The 12,912-nt window shown below is 58.1% G+C and overlaps 1 protein-coding gene across 1 annotated transcript in view; it reads right to left on the minus strand.

Moving 5' to 3' along the window:
- The window catches only part of KANSL3 (KAT8 regulatory NSL complex subunit 3), a 39,998-nt gene that overhangs the window by 5,139 nt on the left and 21,947 nt on the right, over positions 1–12,912 (minus strand). Inside the window, 13 exon segments of the mRNA XM_058278109.2 lie at positions 354–502; positions 836–914; positions 1,291–1,482; positions 2,597–2,674; positions 4,109–4,265; positions 4,431–4,631; positions 5,090–5,153; positions 6,877–7,034; positions 7,178–7,252; positions 8,345–8,416; positions 8,504–8,605; positions 8,834–8,950; positions 9,139–9,270. Of these exon segments, the coding sequence (XP_058134092.1) occupies positions 354–502; positions 836–914; positions 1,291–1,482; positions 2,597–2,674; positions 4,109–4,265; positions 4,431–4,631; positions 5,090–5,153; positions 6,877–7,034; positions 7,178–7,252; positions 8,345–8,416; positions 8,504–8,605; positions 8,834–8,950; positions 9,139–9,270 (1,576 nt within the window).

The raw sequence follows: 12,912 nt of genomic DNA on the forward strand, positions 1-12,912 counted from the left end.
AGGTCCTCCTGAAGGAGAGGAGGGGGCCAGGCCTCGGCCTGCCCGGTCAGCCAGCCGTCCCAGCGGGAGAGTGGAGGAAGCGAGGGGACAGACAGACGTCTCATCTCGCTGACACCCAGCATGATACCACATCCAGTTCTGTTCTACCAGACGTGTTGAAAACGCCCAAAGCACACCCCGCGGGTCGGGCTAGTTCCTCGCTGCAGGGACTAAGGCAAAGGAATGCTCCACCTAAAGGTCAGTTCCAGCTGCACATCCAGCCTCTCTGACAAGACTGAGACCCAGAAGAAAACCTTCCCGGCTCAGTCCCAGGGATGCCTTCCTCAGAGGAGGCGTGCTGGGCTGCAAGATACCTGGGAGGGCGGTGCCAGGGAGGGCAGAGCTGGGCGAGGTGGCCAGCAGGCGGCTCTGGCGTGCATGCCAGGCACCGGGTGTGGCACTGCCAGAGGCCACGGAGCAGACTGGGCTGGCTGACCGGCCACCTTCGGAAGGAGCAGTTGGCCTGTGGACAGAGAGGAGCAAAGGTCAGAGGGCAGCAGGCCCAGCCCCACGAGGAGGAGCCTAGAGCGGGGCGAGAACCAACACAAGGCTAGAACTTTGTTTCTTCACCCCAACTTCCAGCCCAGTCTCCAGTCCTTTGAAAAGTCGGTCCTACAGTCAGGCCCTCAGAAGGAGGGGCAAGGTCCAGGGGACACTGCGCTCTCTTCACGGAAAAGCGAACCCAGCTGACCCGGAAGAACACAATCAGGAAGAACCCACGCTCCCGTCAGGCCAGAGTCCAGGCCCACCATCCCCCAGCGCGCTGACCGGGTTGGAGGGGCCAAGAACAACTCACTTGGCCGTGGCGAGCAGCCCTGTGAGCTCCTTGGCGCCGGCTGAAGCGGGTCCCAGGGCCACGGCGACGGGCTTCCCTCCTGCGGCCGACAAACAGAGCCCAAGGCCACCGTCAGCCCTGCCCGGCCCCTCCCTCTGGGGCTCCCGAGCCCAGGCTGACGGCGAGGTGTTAGGGACAAGGACTGGAATTCGGGTGCTAAGAACGGCTACGTCAGAGGGAGGAGAACTGCAGTTATCATTTTCTTCCCTTTTGTGAACTTTCTGGAAGATCTTATCATCTTGAATTGACAGCAAAGGAGCAAACACCCCGCACTGGGTGACCTGGCACGTCCCCCCGTGTAGCCCGGCCTGCACGTGCTGCTCCAGGCCGCTCACGCCGCCCCAAGGCCGAGGCCCAGCGGGCGGCCATGAGGGCCATGCGCAGGCCCTGGAGAGCCCAGGCCCGGAGAAACTGACCTTCCGGCGCTCCTCCTTGGCAGGGCGCACACGGCCCCGCAGCTGCGTCCCCTGGGGAGATGAGGGACACCTTGATCTTCGGGCGCTTGGAGGTTTTGCTGCCGGGGAGAGGGCTGGAGGGGTGGGGTCGCTTCAGCGGGGCCCGAAGACCCTCTTTCTCTGCTTCCTCCGTTTGTTCTGATGAAATGGGAACTAAGAGAGGGAGCTGCGGTGAGGCCGCGCACAATCCAAAAAGGCCAGCACACACCGCGTGGACGTGCTCCCCCACCAAGCCTGCGCTTCGAGGAGCGCCCCCTTCACTGCCCCTGGAAGATGGCGGCTGCCCCCCCCCCCCGCCCCGGAAGGGGGTCCTGAGTGAGGGAGGGACAGAAAGGAAGACAAGGCCCGCCTGACACTGCCTACAAAGGCCAACCAAAAAACGGAGGCCTCCCCAGCCTCCGAGTGACCCCCACACACCGAGAACCCCGACACGAGCCCTCGCAGTCCTCTCTGAAAGGAGAACTTCCACAAGGCTCTCAGCATCTCACTCCACCCCAAAGCCCAGGGCTGAGGGTCTGCCAAGGACCCCCAGCACTCACGGCCTTGAGGGGCACGAGGCGAGGCAGTACCTCGGCCCCAGCAACCCCAGGGCCCAGGCCAGAGCCCCCGGCCCTGCGGACCTGTGTGGAGAAAGCCCCTCTGCTCACACGCGGGCTCGCCACTCCACGGAACCACACAGACACATCCCGCTCCAGGCCAAGCCGGTACCCCTCGAGCCCCCTCACAGGTCCTTCCTCCCTAAACCCAGAGGTCTCGGCTGCTCATCGTTCCGCCTCTTAGCCAGGAAGCAGGGACAGGGGGTGAGGAGCGCAGCACTGGGCCGGGACCACGGGAGCTGCCCCAGCCCCTCCACGGCCTAACCTGCTGGGCGGACTGCTTAGGGCATCAGTGTGGGGACTCATCAGAATAGAGGAAAGCAAAAGGGAAAGGAGCTGAATTTTAGGCACAGAAATGGCTGGTGTGCTTCCAGAGGCCAGGATGCAAGTAGGGAAAAAGGGAGAGAGAAATGAACATGAGGAAACTCAGGCAGGGGTTGGAGACACACAAAAAAAACAAAAAAAGAGACAAGAAGAGGATGAGGCCCCGAGACGAGAGGCCGGCAGGAAGAACGAAGAAAGCAAAACGACTGCGTCAGCCAAGGAATCAGAAAACTGAGAAGCAGCAGAGAGGAAAGAACAGCAGGAAGAAACCTGCCAGAGACACGGAGCAGCAGGGTGGGGAGGAGAGGGGCAGGGAGAGGCAGGTGAGCAGAGAGAGCGATACTCACCAAAGAGGCAGGAGGAGGTGCCAGGAGGAAGAGCTTTCCTCACCAGCATATTTTGTTTCAGAAAAGCAGCAAACTGAGCTGGAATGAATCAGAAAGAATTAAAAGAGTCACAGCCAGGCAGAGAAAAGGGGAGAGAGGAGCAGAGAAGAGGTCAGAGGAAGTCCTAGCCGACGGTGAGGGCAGGAGCTCTCTCTGGAGTCCAGCACGGGCTGGAAAACCAGGACGACGAGCTCCGTGGGCCGCCTGTGAGCTGAAGCTGGGAAGACGCCCCTGCTCCGAGGGCTGTCGTCTAGACTCGGTGGCTCAGTTAAGGAAATGAAGTGCAAAGAACAGGGCATGATTCCAGTGGGGGCCCCACAAACGTTAGCTGCTGTCACGCCCGCCCCCCCGAGACTGCCAAAGCCAGGGGCCCACAGGTGTGTGCTCTCTCCCACGAGCCTCTGGCCCAATTTCAAGCCCCCCATCCTAAGCCCCCCGCCCACCAGCCTTCCAGACTCCTCCAGAAGCAGAGTCGACGGCTGCTTTCCCTCCGTCACAAGCCGAAGGGTACACCCACCCGGGAAATGGCTCTGGCCACCCCGTGAGGAGAGATAAGGCCTGGAGCCCACATGGCCCCAGGAGCCCAGCCCCCTCCCCGCCTTCACGCCCGCTCCCACTTCTGCTCCTAGTGGGTGCTGCTTTTGCGGGGAAGCTCCCAGTCCTGACCCTCTGGCTCCACTAAAAGAAACGCAGGGGAAGGGGCTGGCACTTGCCAGCCCTGTGCCTCAGCTGCTGCCTCTTCCAGGCCCTTCTATGCCCAAGAGCCCCAGGACACATCATCAAATGCCAAGGGGCAGGGCCTTTGCCTCTGAACCTGCCCGGGCCATGCCTCGGCGTCTCCTCGCCCTGCGCAGACCTCTCCTCTTCCCACACAGCCTCCGGGAAGCCTCACTGTTCTCAGGGCTCACTTCAGCCACACACACGCTTCCCATCTCACCTAAACCCACATGCAGAGACCCCCGGAGAACCTCACTGAAGGCTCCGGAGGGGGTCTTAAGTCTTCAAAGACAAAACACAGAAAGCCCATGAGGCCAGCAGAGCCACCTCAGAGCCTGAGGAATAAAAGCCACCACCCCGCACGGTGACCCGCAGAGGGCAGGAGAAGGTGGAGCTTCTCCACTTGGTAGTGAGAACAGTCTGAGGCCAGGACACACTTAGCCCCTCCAGTGCTCGCTCCGGCAGCTTGGAACGGTGGAGACCAGGCCGCTCCCACAGCCCATCCTTCCTGGAACACCACGACAGAGCCGTAACCCATCGGACGACAAAACCCCACCGACGCACAGCCCTCTGGCGACTCTTCACCATTGAAAACAAGCCTCTGGTATTCGCGTCAACTTAATTTTGCCTGGACAGAAACGCTGCAAAGGGCGCCTCTCCCGTCCCCCGGGGGAAAGCTGCAGATGCCGAGACTGCCCGGCTGCCACGGACCTGCTCAGCAGGACAGGAGCCGGGAGGCCCGGGCAGGCGCCGTACCTTGGGCCTGTTTGTGGGCCAGCACAGCCTCCGTGCGCGGCACGTGCCTCTTCAGCAGCTGCGCGCTCCCCATCTGGCCGGGCTTCTGGGCAGAGGCCACCATGGCCCCTTTGGTCTTGGGACTGGAGGTGGGGCTGCTGGACACACTCGAGAGGTCCTGAGGAGGGTGAGAGGGCCCGTCGGCACGTTCCCCTGGAAGACCCTGGCCGGCACCCACGGCTCTCCACTCCTGGAGAGGTGGACGGGCACCCTCAGGGGGTGACGGCCCCGCTCCCAGGCCTGACGCGCAGGCAACCATGCCCCTCCCCTCTGCCCAGAGGACCTCTGAGCCCGAGGGTGAGGCCGGCAGCTTGGTGGCTGGGGAGGAAGGCCGACTGCCCCGCTCGGGGACCTCCACGGCCAGGTCTCTGCGGGCCGCGTCGCGAGGCCTCTTCTTCTTCTCAGTGTCCTGATCCCGGGGCTCCGAGCCCACGTGGGCTTCAGTGCGCGTGAGCACGCCCGTCAGGAAGTCCGCGATCTCGTCCTGGTGGGAAGAGGAGGCGAGGGCCAGGAGTCTCGTCTGGGAACAAGGACCTCCGCACACTGTCCAGCTGAAGCTGTTCCACTGTGCCTCTGGCAGCCAGCTGTGCCGGCCCCCCACGCACACAAGGCCTGGCAATGACCATTGCCGACAGGGGAGCCCGCACGTGGCCGGCCAGCAGGCGCAGCACCAGTGCCTCCGGGGGGTGGGCACCCGAGGCACGGGACGGCCATGCCTAGCCCTCCCCTCCACAGACACCTTCTTCCCGGTGCTTCGCTCATGACTCGCTTATCGCTCTCCTGTTCCCCCCTCTTTTTTTTCCAACTTCTGTGTTTACCAGAGGCCCCAGCGGACACCCCCTCACCCTTCGGAGCCTAAGAGGCGGCTGCCGACTAAAGCAAGCCTAAGTGCGTGTGCAAAGGCGAGCCTAGCTCTGGAAGACACGGGCGGCAGCTGCTCACCTGAATACACCTGTCCACCATGCTCTGCGTCAGCCCTTCCGACTTCTTCTTTGCTTTGCTTATTCTAAGAACAAAAAAGTTTACTTCTAAACATCCCTCAGCATCACAGGGAAACAGGACGGATTTCTCCCCAGTGTGGTTATCTTCTAGGCTCAGGAAGGGCTCCATTACCCCCAGGTAGTGTAACGTAACCTCTCTGAGCCTCAGTTTCCACATCTGCTTCACGGGAGATCAGGGAGGAGTGGAAATGAACAAAGTCCTACGTGTGCAGAACCAAGGGCAGGGCGTCATGCCCCGGGCTTCAAGAGAAACTCCACTGGGGTTGCTAAACGTCCTCCAGAGGGGCCCCGACTCAGGCGCACACTGAGACAACAGGGTGCAGGGGAGGGATCGGGGGGCACCGGCCTGCTGGCCACACCCCCTTTGTCAGAGAACCTCGTAAGCCCTGCTTCTGCCAGGGGATCTTGGTGGAGGGAGACGCGGGGTCCCAGCAACGGGGCGAGAGTGTTGTTCTGAAGACCTCTGAGTTTAAGAGCCGGTAAAACCGGCTGTTGGCCACTGACCTTGGGGACAACCTGCTTTTCAGAGGTGGACAGTGAGACCTGGAAGGTAAGCAATTTAATTCCCAAGCTTCTTAGCAAAGGAGCCAGAACTAAACCGAGGGCCCGACGCTCAGGCCGGGGCTCGTGGCCTCACAAGCGGCCGCGCCACAGGACTCTCACTACCAGCTTTCTCATCTCTCCCTGCTAGTGCTCAGCAACTCAGCCCACTGCCAATCCTCCTGCAGACACGACGTCCGCATTACCAAGAAAACCAGCATGTCCACAGCAAACTGCCCGACACGCAAAGGACCAGGTGGTAAACCCACAAGCAGCTGGTGGACCGCCAAGGGCCCCCGGACTTCTCCAAAACATCTCTGATGGGAACCTGGCAGAGCCGCTGGGCGCAGGCACTTGGTTTAAACTCTCCAGTTACAATAGACAACTGAACTTAATCTCTAAGACTGAGCATTTTAAAAAAGGAGACCTGACAAGTGACACAGACCGTTTCAGGAAAACGTCACCGAATGCCCTCCAAGCAGTGCAGCCTGAGGGGAAGAACGGCCTTCTCAGCAACCAGGGCACTGCCGGAGAACCCCCTCCCCAGCCTATCACACGTGCACTTGTTTCCATACAGCGACACACAAGACAACACTTTAGACAATTAAATCTATGCTCACACTCACCCTTGGGAAGGAACAAATCAAGGAAAAAAAACACCCACCCCATTGAAAGTGTAATTCAGAAGAGCAAACTCACAGAGTCTCAAGTAGCTTCTCCCCACGAGCTAATCACTACTCACAAGGGGAAGCCGCGGCCCTCCAGGAACAGCCCACCCCCACGCCGCCCCACGGCACAGCTCACTCCCGACAGGAGGCAGCGGGAAGGGACGTGCCACAAAAACCGCAGACGGCACTCGATGAGGTAATTGGCCAGCAGTCTCCCAAAATGTCAAGATTAGGAAAGACAAAGGGACCGAGGAGCCGCTCCAATCGGAGGCCACTCAGGGGGCACGGGAGGCACCGGGCCCAACAGGAGCCTGCAGACCAGGTCAGCACTGAGCACTGACGTCACTTCCCAATTCTGACGATGACACTGCGGCTATCTAAGATGGTAGCATTCGGGAAATCTGGGTGAAATGTAAACAGGGAATTTCTGTACTATTTTTACAACCTCTCCTAGGTCTGAAATGAATTTAAACTGTGAAAAGAAAAGGCCCTGCTCCCTCGCGGCTCTGGGGGCACCCACCTGAGGCTGTCGTCAGCTCCCCCGACCACGACCAGGCTGTTCTCAGCCCGAATCTTCTCTCGGAAGTCCTCCATGGCCTCGGGGTGACACTGCAGGGAGTTCTGGCCAACGACGAGGAGGACTGGGGCCTTCATGTCCAAGAGGGGGTCGTCCACATCCTGAGACAGGGCCGGGCGTCACCGCCGGCACCTGGCCTCCCTGAGGTGCCCACACGGCCGCAGCCCGGCACAGTCCAGCGAGAGGCAGGCGCTCCTCACACTCGCCTGCCGAGGCCGAGCCCCGAGCCTCAGCCAGCTCTTACCCCTCGGGGGCCGTCCACGGTCAGCAGAGGAAACCCGAGGCAGACGACTGCAGTGACGTACTCCATCACCGACACCTGCGAGATACACAACGGCTCACCTACAGCCTCCCAGGACCCAGGAGGGCCCAGGCCTGCCAGGCGGTCCCACCGCCAACTCCCCAGGGGCACCGACCACAGGAGCAGCGAGAGCACAGACCACCAGGCGTGCCACGCCGTAAGTGGCCACCCCCGAGAGGCCAGGCCCGAGAGGCCCCCAGCAGACGGAGGAGCCACAGGACGGGCACGCACCCCGAGCCTGCCAGCCCGCAGGCCAGAACCCTGCTCACTCCTCCCACTAGTTGCAAATACAAGAACACAAAGGGGTTATTCTTCCTTAACTGAAGAAGGCCTGTCCCTTTTGAGCCTAATGGGTAGCTCCCAGACCCTCCACGCTTTCCTAGCTCTGTCCAGGATGGAAGTCCACCACGCCCAGGACCAGGGACTATTAGGAGATGAGGCTCTCTCTAGCGGCTGTAAATATTACACCTGACCAGACTGCACTAAGTGCCACAGGGGCCATTTACTTTAACCACTTGAGAATTAGGGCTCTGGACGTATTAGAAACATTTACACAAAATAATACAAGTATTAATACAAATGTATGTGAAACAATAAAGAAAAAGTTCCCCAATGTCTTGGAAAGGGAAGAAACACGAGCACAGCATCTGATTCCAGAGTCACTGAATTGTGCCTCCAAGAATCACCGTTAATTTTTTAAATGGGAGAATGGTATGGTGCTTCTGTCGGGGAAAAATAGGAATCTTTTTATTTTAGGTACATGGTAAAATATATATGAATGAAACGATAAGATCTCTTGGGTTTTCTTAAAAAAATCGGGGAGGAGAGGAAGCGGCAGGGGTGGATGAAACAAGCCTGGCGGCAAGCTGACCGCACAGCAAAGCTGGGTGAGGAGCCCATGTCCTTATCTTCCCTCTTTCGATTTGGCTTAACATTTTCCATGATGTTAAAAAGCAGAGCTTGCCTTCCACCATGCACGATTACACGTGTAAAGCACCCAGCAAGGCGCCTGGAGCCGGCAGCCGCCTTTAGCAGCAGGTGCAGCAGCACTCCATCCAAGAACAAACCCCGATTCCTCTGTGACCTCCCCGTAAGGTGGGAATTACTCACGTGACAGGCCACCAAAGCGCCTGTATTCCAGCCGATCAAGACGATGGGTTTGTGTGGGAAATGACTGTGAATCTTTGTGGGAAGAGAAGGAACAAGGTAAGACGGGAGGCCGCACGGGGACACAGAACATGCTAGGGCAGGGGGTGGGGCCGCGCTCACCTCCAGCACTTTGCTGCGCACGGCCCCGATCATGTGCTCGAGACACTGCAGAACCCCCACCCCAGTGCCACTGTCCAGCAGGTGGGTGGCCACCGGGATGACCTGCAGGGGAGGGAAGAGGCGTCTGGGTCAGCAGAGGGCAGTCTGCATTCCTGTTCCGGTCCTCGCGACCCACCCCAAACCCGTCAAGCTCTGATATGCACAGCGGATCTTCAAAGCAAAGATGGCTTAGGTGCTCCCCGTAGTTCACCCACACTGGCCCTCCCACACTGTCTCAACCCTCCAAAACCAGACGCCCACCCAGGCGCTCCCTTTCCTGCACCCACATACCTTTCCCAGGCAGGACAGCTGAGACTGCCAGAAGCGGTGGCGGCGGGAGGTGGGGAACGCAGAGCTGGAGGGGCCGGAGGAGGCGATGAGAATCAGAGGAGAACCGGGGAGTTTGCTCTAAGGAGAAAGCCCCCAGAACCGGCACATGAGAGGGGTTCTGCCGCGAAACCCCCGAGCCCCAGCTGACACTCAGCAGCTTCTCGGGGCACGGAGGCTGCCAGGACGCACTGTCACGGAAACGCCACGCAGGCCTCGCCCACCCCTCGGGCTGCGGTCCTGGCGGGTCCTGGGCAGCCCCCACTCACGGGTTTGTTGTGGGAAAGTACGCCCACCGCGGGGTCCCAGGGCCTCTTCAGGAGGAGCGACAAGGCCTCGGCCCCCGCGGCGCCCGTCTTGGTGTTGCAGGACACGAGCATCCGGTCGATCAGGGCGGGGATCTAGGAGCAAGGGGGGGAAGCGCTCGGCTGGGGTGGGGGCTTCCGGCCCCAGCGGCAGGCGCGGGCAGAGCCCCCCTGGCCGCAGACTCCAGCCGGGCCTCTGAGGGCCTCCTCAGGAGCCAGAGTGGAAGGACACAGGTGCGGCCACGCTCGCCTCCGCCGCAGGCAAGGGCACAGCCCGGGAGAGCAGGCTGGGGGCGGGCACCGAGGGCGAAGCTCTGCCCACCCCTTTCTAAAGGATCCTGCTTCCAAGAAGGCTCCCCAGGAACAGGCGTCAGCGCCTTATGCACAGACACAAATGCACCCTCAGGACCAGCCAGTAAGCAGAAACAACCAAGTGTATATAATAAGGGAATGGGTCAGCACATCATCCACACAGTCAGCTAAAAAGATCACCACAAATATACCAAAATGTAACAGTTTTCTCTATGGAGTTATGGGGAATTTTTTTCTTTATAGATTTCTGTGTTTTCTAAATTTCCTCAATGAACATTTATTGGTTTTATAAGTAAAAAATCTGCATTTTCCCCAATATGTGGCATGTTGAAATATTATTGTGCACAAAAAATGTAGAGGCGACTATGTTGTGTACACTGATTTACACTACAGCCCACTTTTCACTCTCCACCTGAAAGTGACCTCAAGGATGGGCAAATGCAGGCTTGAGCCACGCCGATGCTTACAGTGAGAAGTCTTCGTGTGAATTCCACACCACCCACAAAAGGGAAAAGAGACCAATGGGAAAGGAAAGAGTAAAAATGTTAGCCATTTTTAGGAAAACAGAAAGTTTTTGAGAAACTGGAGAATAAAAAGAGCTCTGATGTGGAATGAGTCTAGTTCAGTGGTTGAGTGCCTGCTTCACACATAACGCAGTCCTGGGTTCAATCTCCGGCACCTTCTTAGGAAAAAAAGAAAGGAAAAGGAGAAGGAGAAAGGATGGGCCATTGCGATGCTGGCACCTCCCCCTGAACTGTGCGCAGGCGTGGTCTGAGAAGACTCTGTGACCCCGTGCATCCAGCCTCACAGGAGAGTACACCTGCGAGGCCCCAGAGCTCCCGGCCCGCCACGGGAGCCCCAACATCAGGTCATCCAGCGCCGCCCTCTCCGCTCCGGGCCCCTGGGCACTCCCTGCTCCGCCCCTCCCTCGACACAGTGAGCAGGGGCGGGCCCTCCCTGCGGTCTTGGCCATGGGTCACATCCAGCTGCATTTTCAAGGGGAGCAGTCCTGGAAAGCGATGTTCCCATGGTCAGGCGTATCCTTCGGACAACAACCAAAGGATTGGGAATCTAAACACAGCGATGGAAAACCAGTCTCATGGCAGAGCAAGCATGGCAAGCACGGCAGAGTGGACAGCACCTCCCAGTGGCCCTTGCCGCCAGGGCACCTGCGCGGCCTCTGCCTTTCCAGCTAAGCTGCAGCAGGACTCAGAAGCCTGGCAGGGCAGCAAGGGCCGGCACCCACGGGGTCCACCCCACCACGCTGCCATGCTCATGAAGTCTGAGCTCACGGGCAACACACTGACAGGAACTCCACCAGGGACGCAGTGCACACCCTTCCCTTTGAGAGCAATCGAACCCGTCACCTGAGGCATGCTGGCCACCGCAGAGCGAGGCAGGGCCCAGAGAAGAAGGGGGCCCGGGACGCCCGACACTCACCCCCAGCAGTCCCTGTGCTGTAGGTTCACCAGATGACGGCGTGCCATGGGACACGTCTGAAGTCCGCGGGGCCCCAGCCCTCACCTCCCACGCCTGCCTACACTCGCCTCCCCGGTGTGGGGAGCCCCAGGTCAGCACAGGGCAGGCCTGGGCCCTCCCGACTGGGAGCAAGTGCTACAGAAGGGAGCGTCCGTTCTGCTTGCCCCAGAGCCTGGCACACGGCGGGCACCAAGTAACTGCTGAATTAACGAAGTGACGTCAGCCTTCCAACAATGCCTGTCATTCCCGTCCCTGGTCCTGAGCTTTATCTTATTTCAACCTAAGGCCGTTAGTCCCCTGGCACTCTTTAACAGACTCCACTTCCTTCAATTAAAAAGCACTTCCGCCACCACCTCTGCCACGGGCAAAGCAGCCAAAGGGCACCACTTGCCCAGTTAGGCCCATTTTAGTTTAGTTCCAGCTTTCCAACACGTGTTTACCAGGCTGTCTGAGGGAGAGGGCAGATGGGGCACAGGACCTTTCCCACCTCTTCCCGTGGTGAAACCACTCTATCTTAAGGGTGCTCTGAGGGCCTCTCCACTCTCTTCTCTTCACCAAAAAGGACTCCTGAAGAGGGGAGCTGGAGAGATTTACCAGGACTGTCTCCACTCTCATGCCCAGTGCCCGGGAAAGAAAAGGCCAGATGGGAAGGCACATCTGTTTTTTAGTACAATGACAATAAAGTAGATTACAATTTCAGGCTGGTTCCGTCTTGGTGGTTCTCCCATCTACGTGGATTTTAGCACATAAAATGGAGCAGGGTGGAGGGAATCATAGAACAACTCTGGAAGTAGCAGAAAGGCAAAGAAATCATAACACAAGGAAATAACCAGAAAGAAACAAAAGGCAAAAAGCCTCAATGGACACGGATGTTTAGCCTCATTCGTAACCAAAGGAATAAAGAGTGGGAAATGGATGTGGCTCAACCAGTTGAGCCCATCTACCACAGAGGAGGTCCAAGGTCGATGCCCAGGGCCTCCTGGTGAGGGCAAGCTGGCCCACACGGAGGGCCACCCCGCATGGGAGTGCCACCTGGCACAGCAATGCCACACAGTGCAGGAGTGCCGGCCAGCATGGAGGGCCGGCGCAGCAAGATGATGCAACAAGAGACAGAGAGAGGAGAAAATAAGAAGACGGAGCAGGGAGCTGAGGTGGAACAGGGAGCTGAGGTGGCACGAGAGAATAATCGCCTCTCTCCCACTCTGGAAGGTCCCAGGATCGGTTCCTGGAGCCGCCTAATGAGAATGCAACAGACACAGAAGAGCACACAGCGAATGGACAGAGAGCAGACGACAGGGGCCAACGGGAGGGATTAAAGAGTAAAGGGAGACAGACACCTCGGCAGGCCATTTGTTGAGACCGAGGCCCTGCAAGGAGCTTAGGGAGGCAGACATGGAAAAGCAGACGGTCCAGGTGGTGGCGGGCACTGTCCTTCCTCTCCAGCACCCTGACCACTACCGTCAGTACTTAAAAGGCACCAACTTTTTAGTCTAGTAATCCCATTTCTAGGAGTTCATCCTAACTTACTAAGACAAGTGAAAACTCTTCTTGTTTATTTATTTACTCTTTAGAATAGTGAAAACTTTCAAGTAATCTACTAAATATCCTTTGGGGATTAGGTAAAATAAATTATGGTACATCCAAATAATAGAGATGCCATCATATCAGATGCTGCTCACATATATTTATTGAATGAATAAAGCATAAATAAAGAATATAGTAAAACAGCATGTATTATATTATCTTATTTATGTAAAATTATGTCTCTGTATTATATGAGCAATAGTTTTATTCCCCGGGGATGGTCTTTACGTGTTTGTGTAGTGTTTTGCTTTTCAGTGAGTATGTTACCTTTCTAATTGAAAAAGCGATGGAGATGGAGCAGGGGTAGCTCAGTGGTTGAGTGCCTACTTTATGTACTTTAAGGTCCCGTATTTAATTCCTACT

Source organism: Dasypus novemcinctus, chromosome 17 (assembly GCF_030445035.2).
Source record: "Dasypus novemcinctus isolate mDasNov1 chromosome 17, mDasNov1.1.hap2, whole genome shotgun sequence".
NCBI classification, from domain to species: Eukaryota; Metazoa; Chordata; class Mammalia; order Cingulata; family Dasypodidae; genus Dasypus; species Dasypus novemcinctus.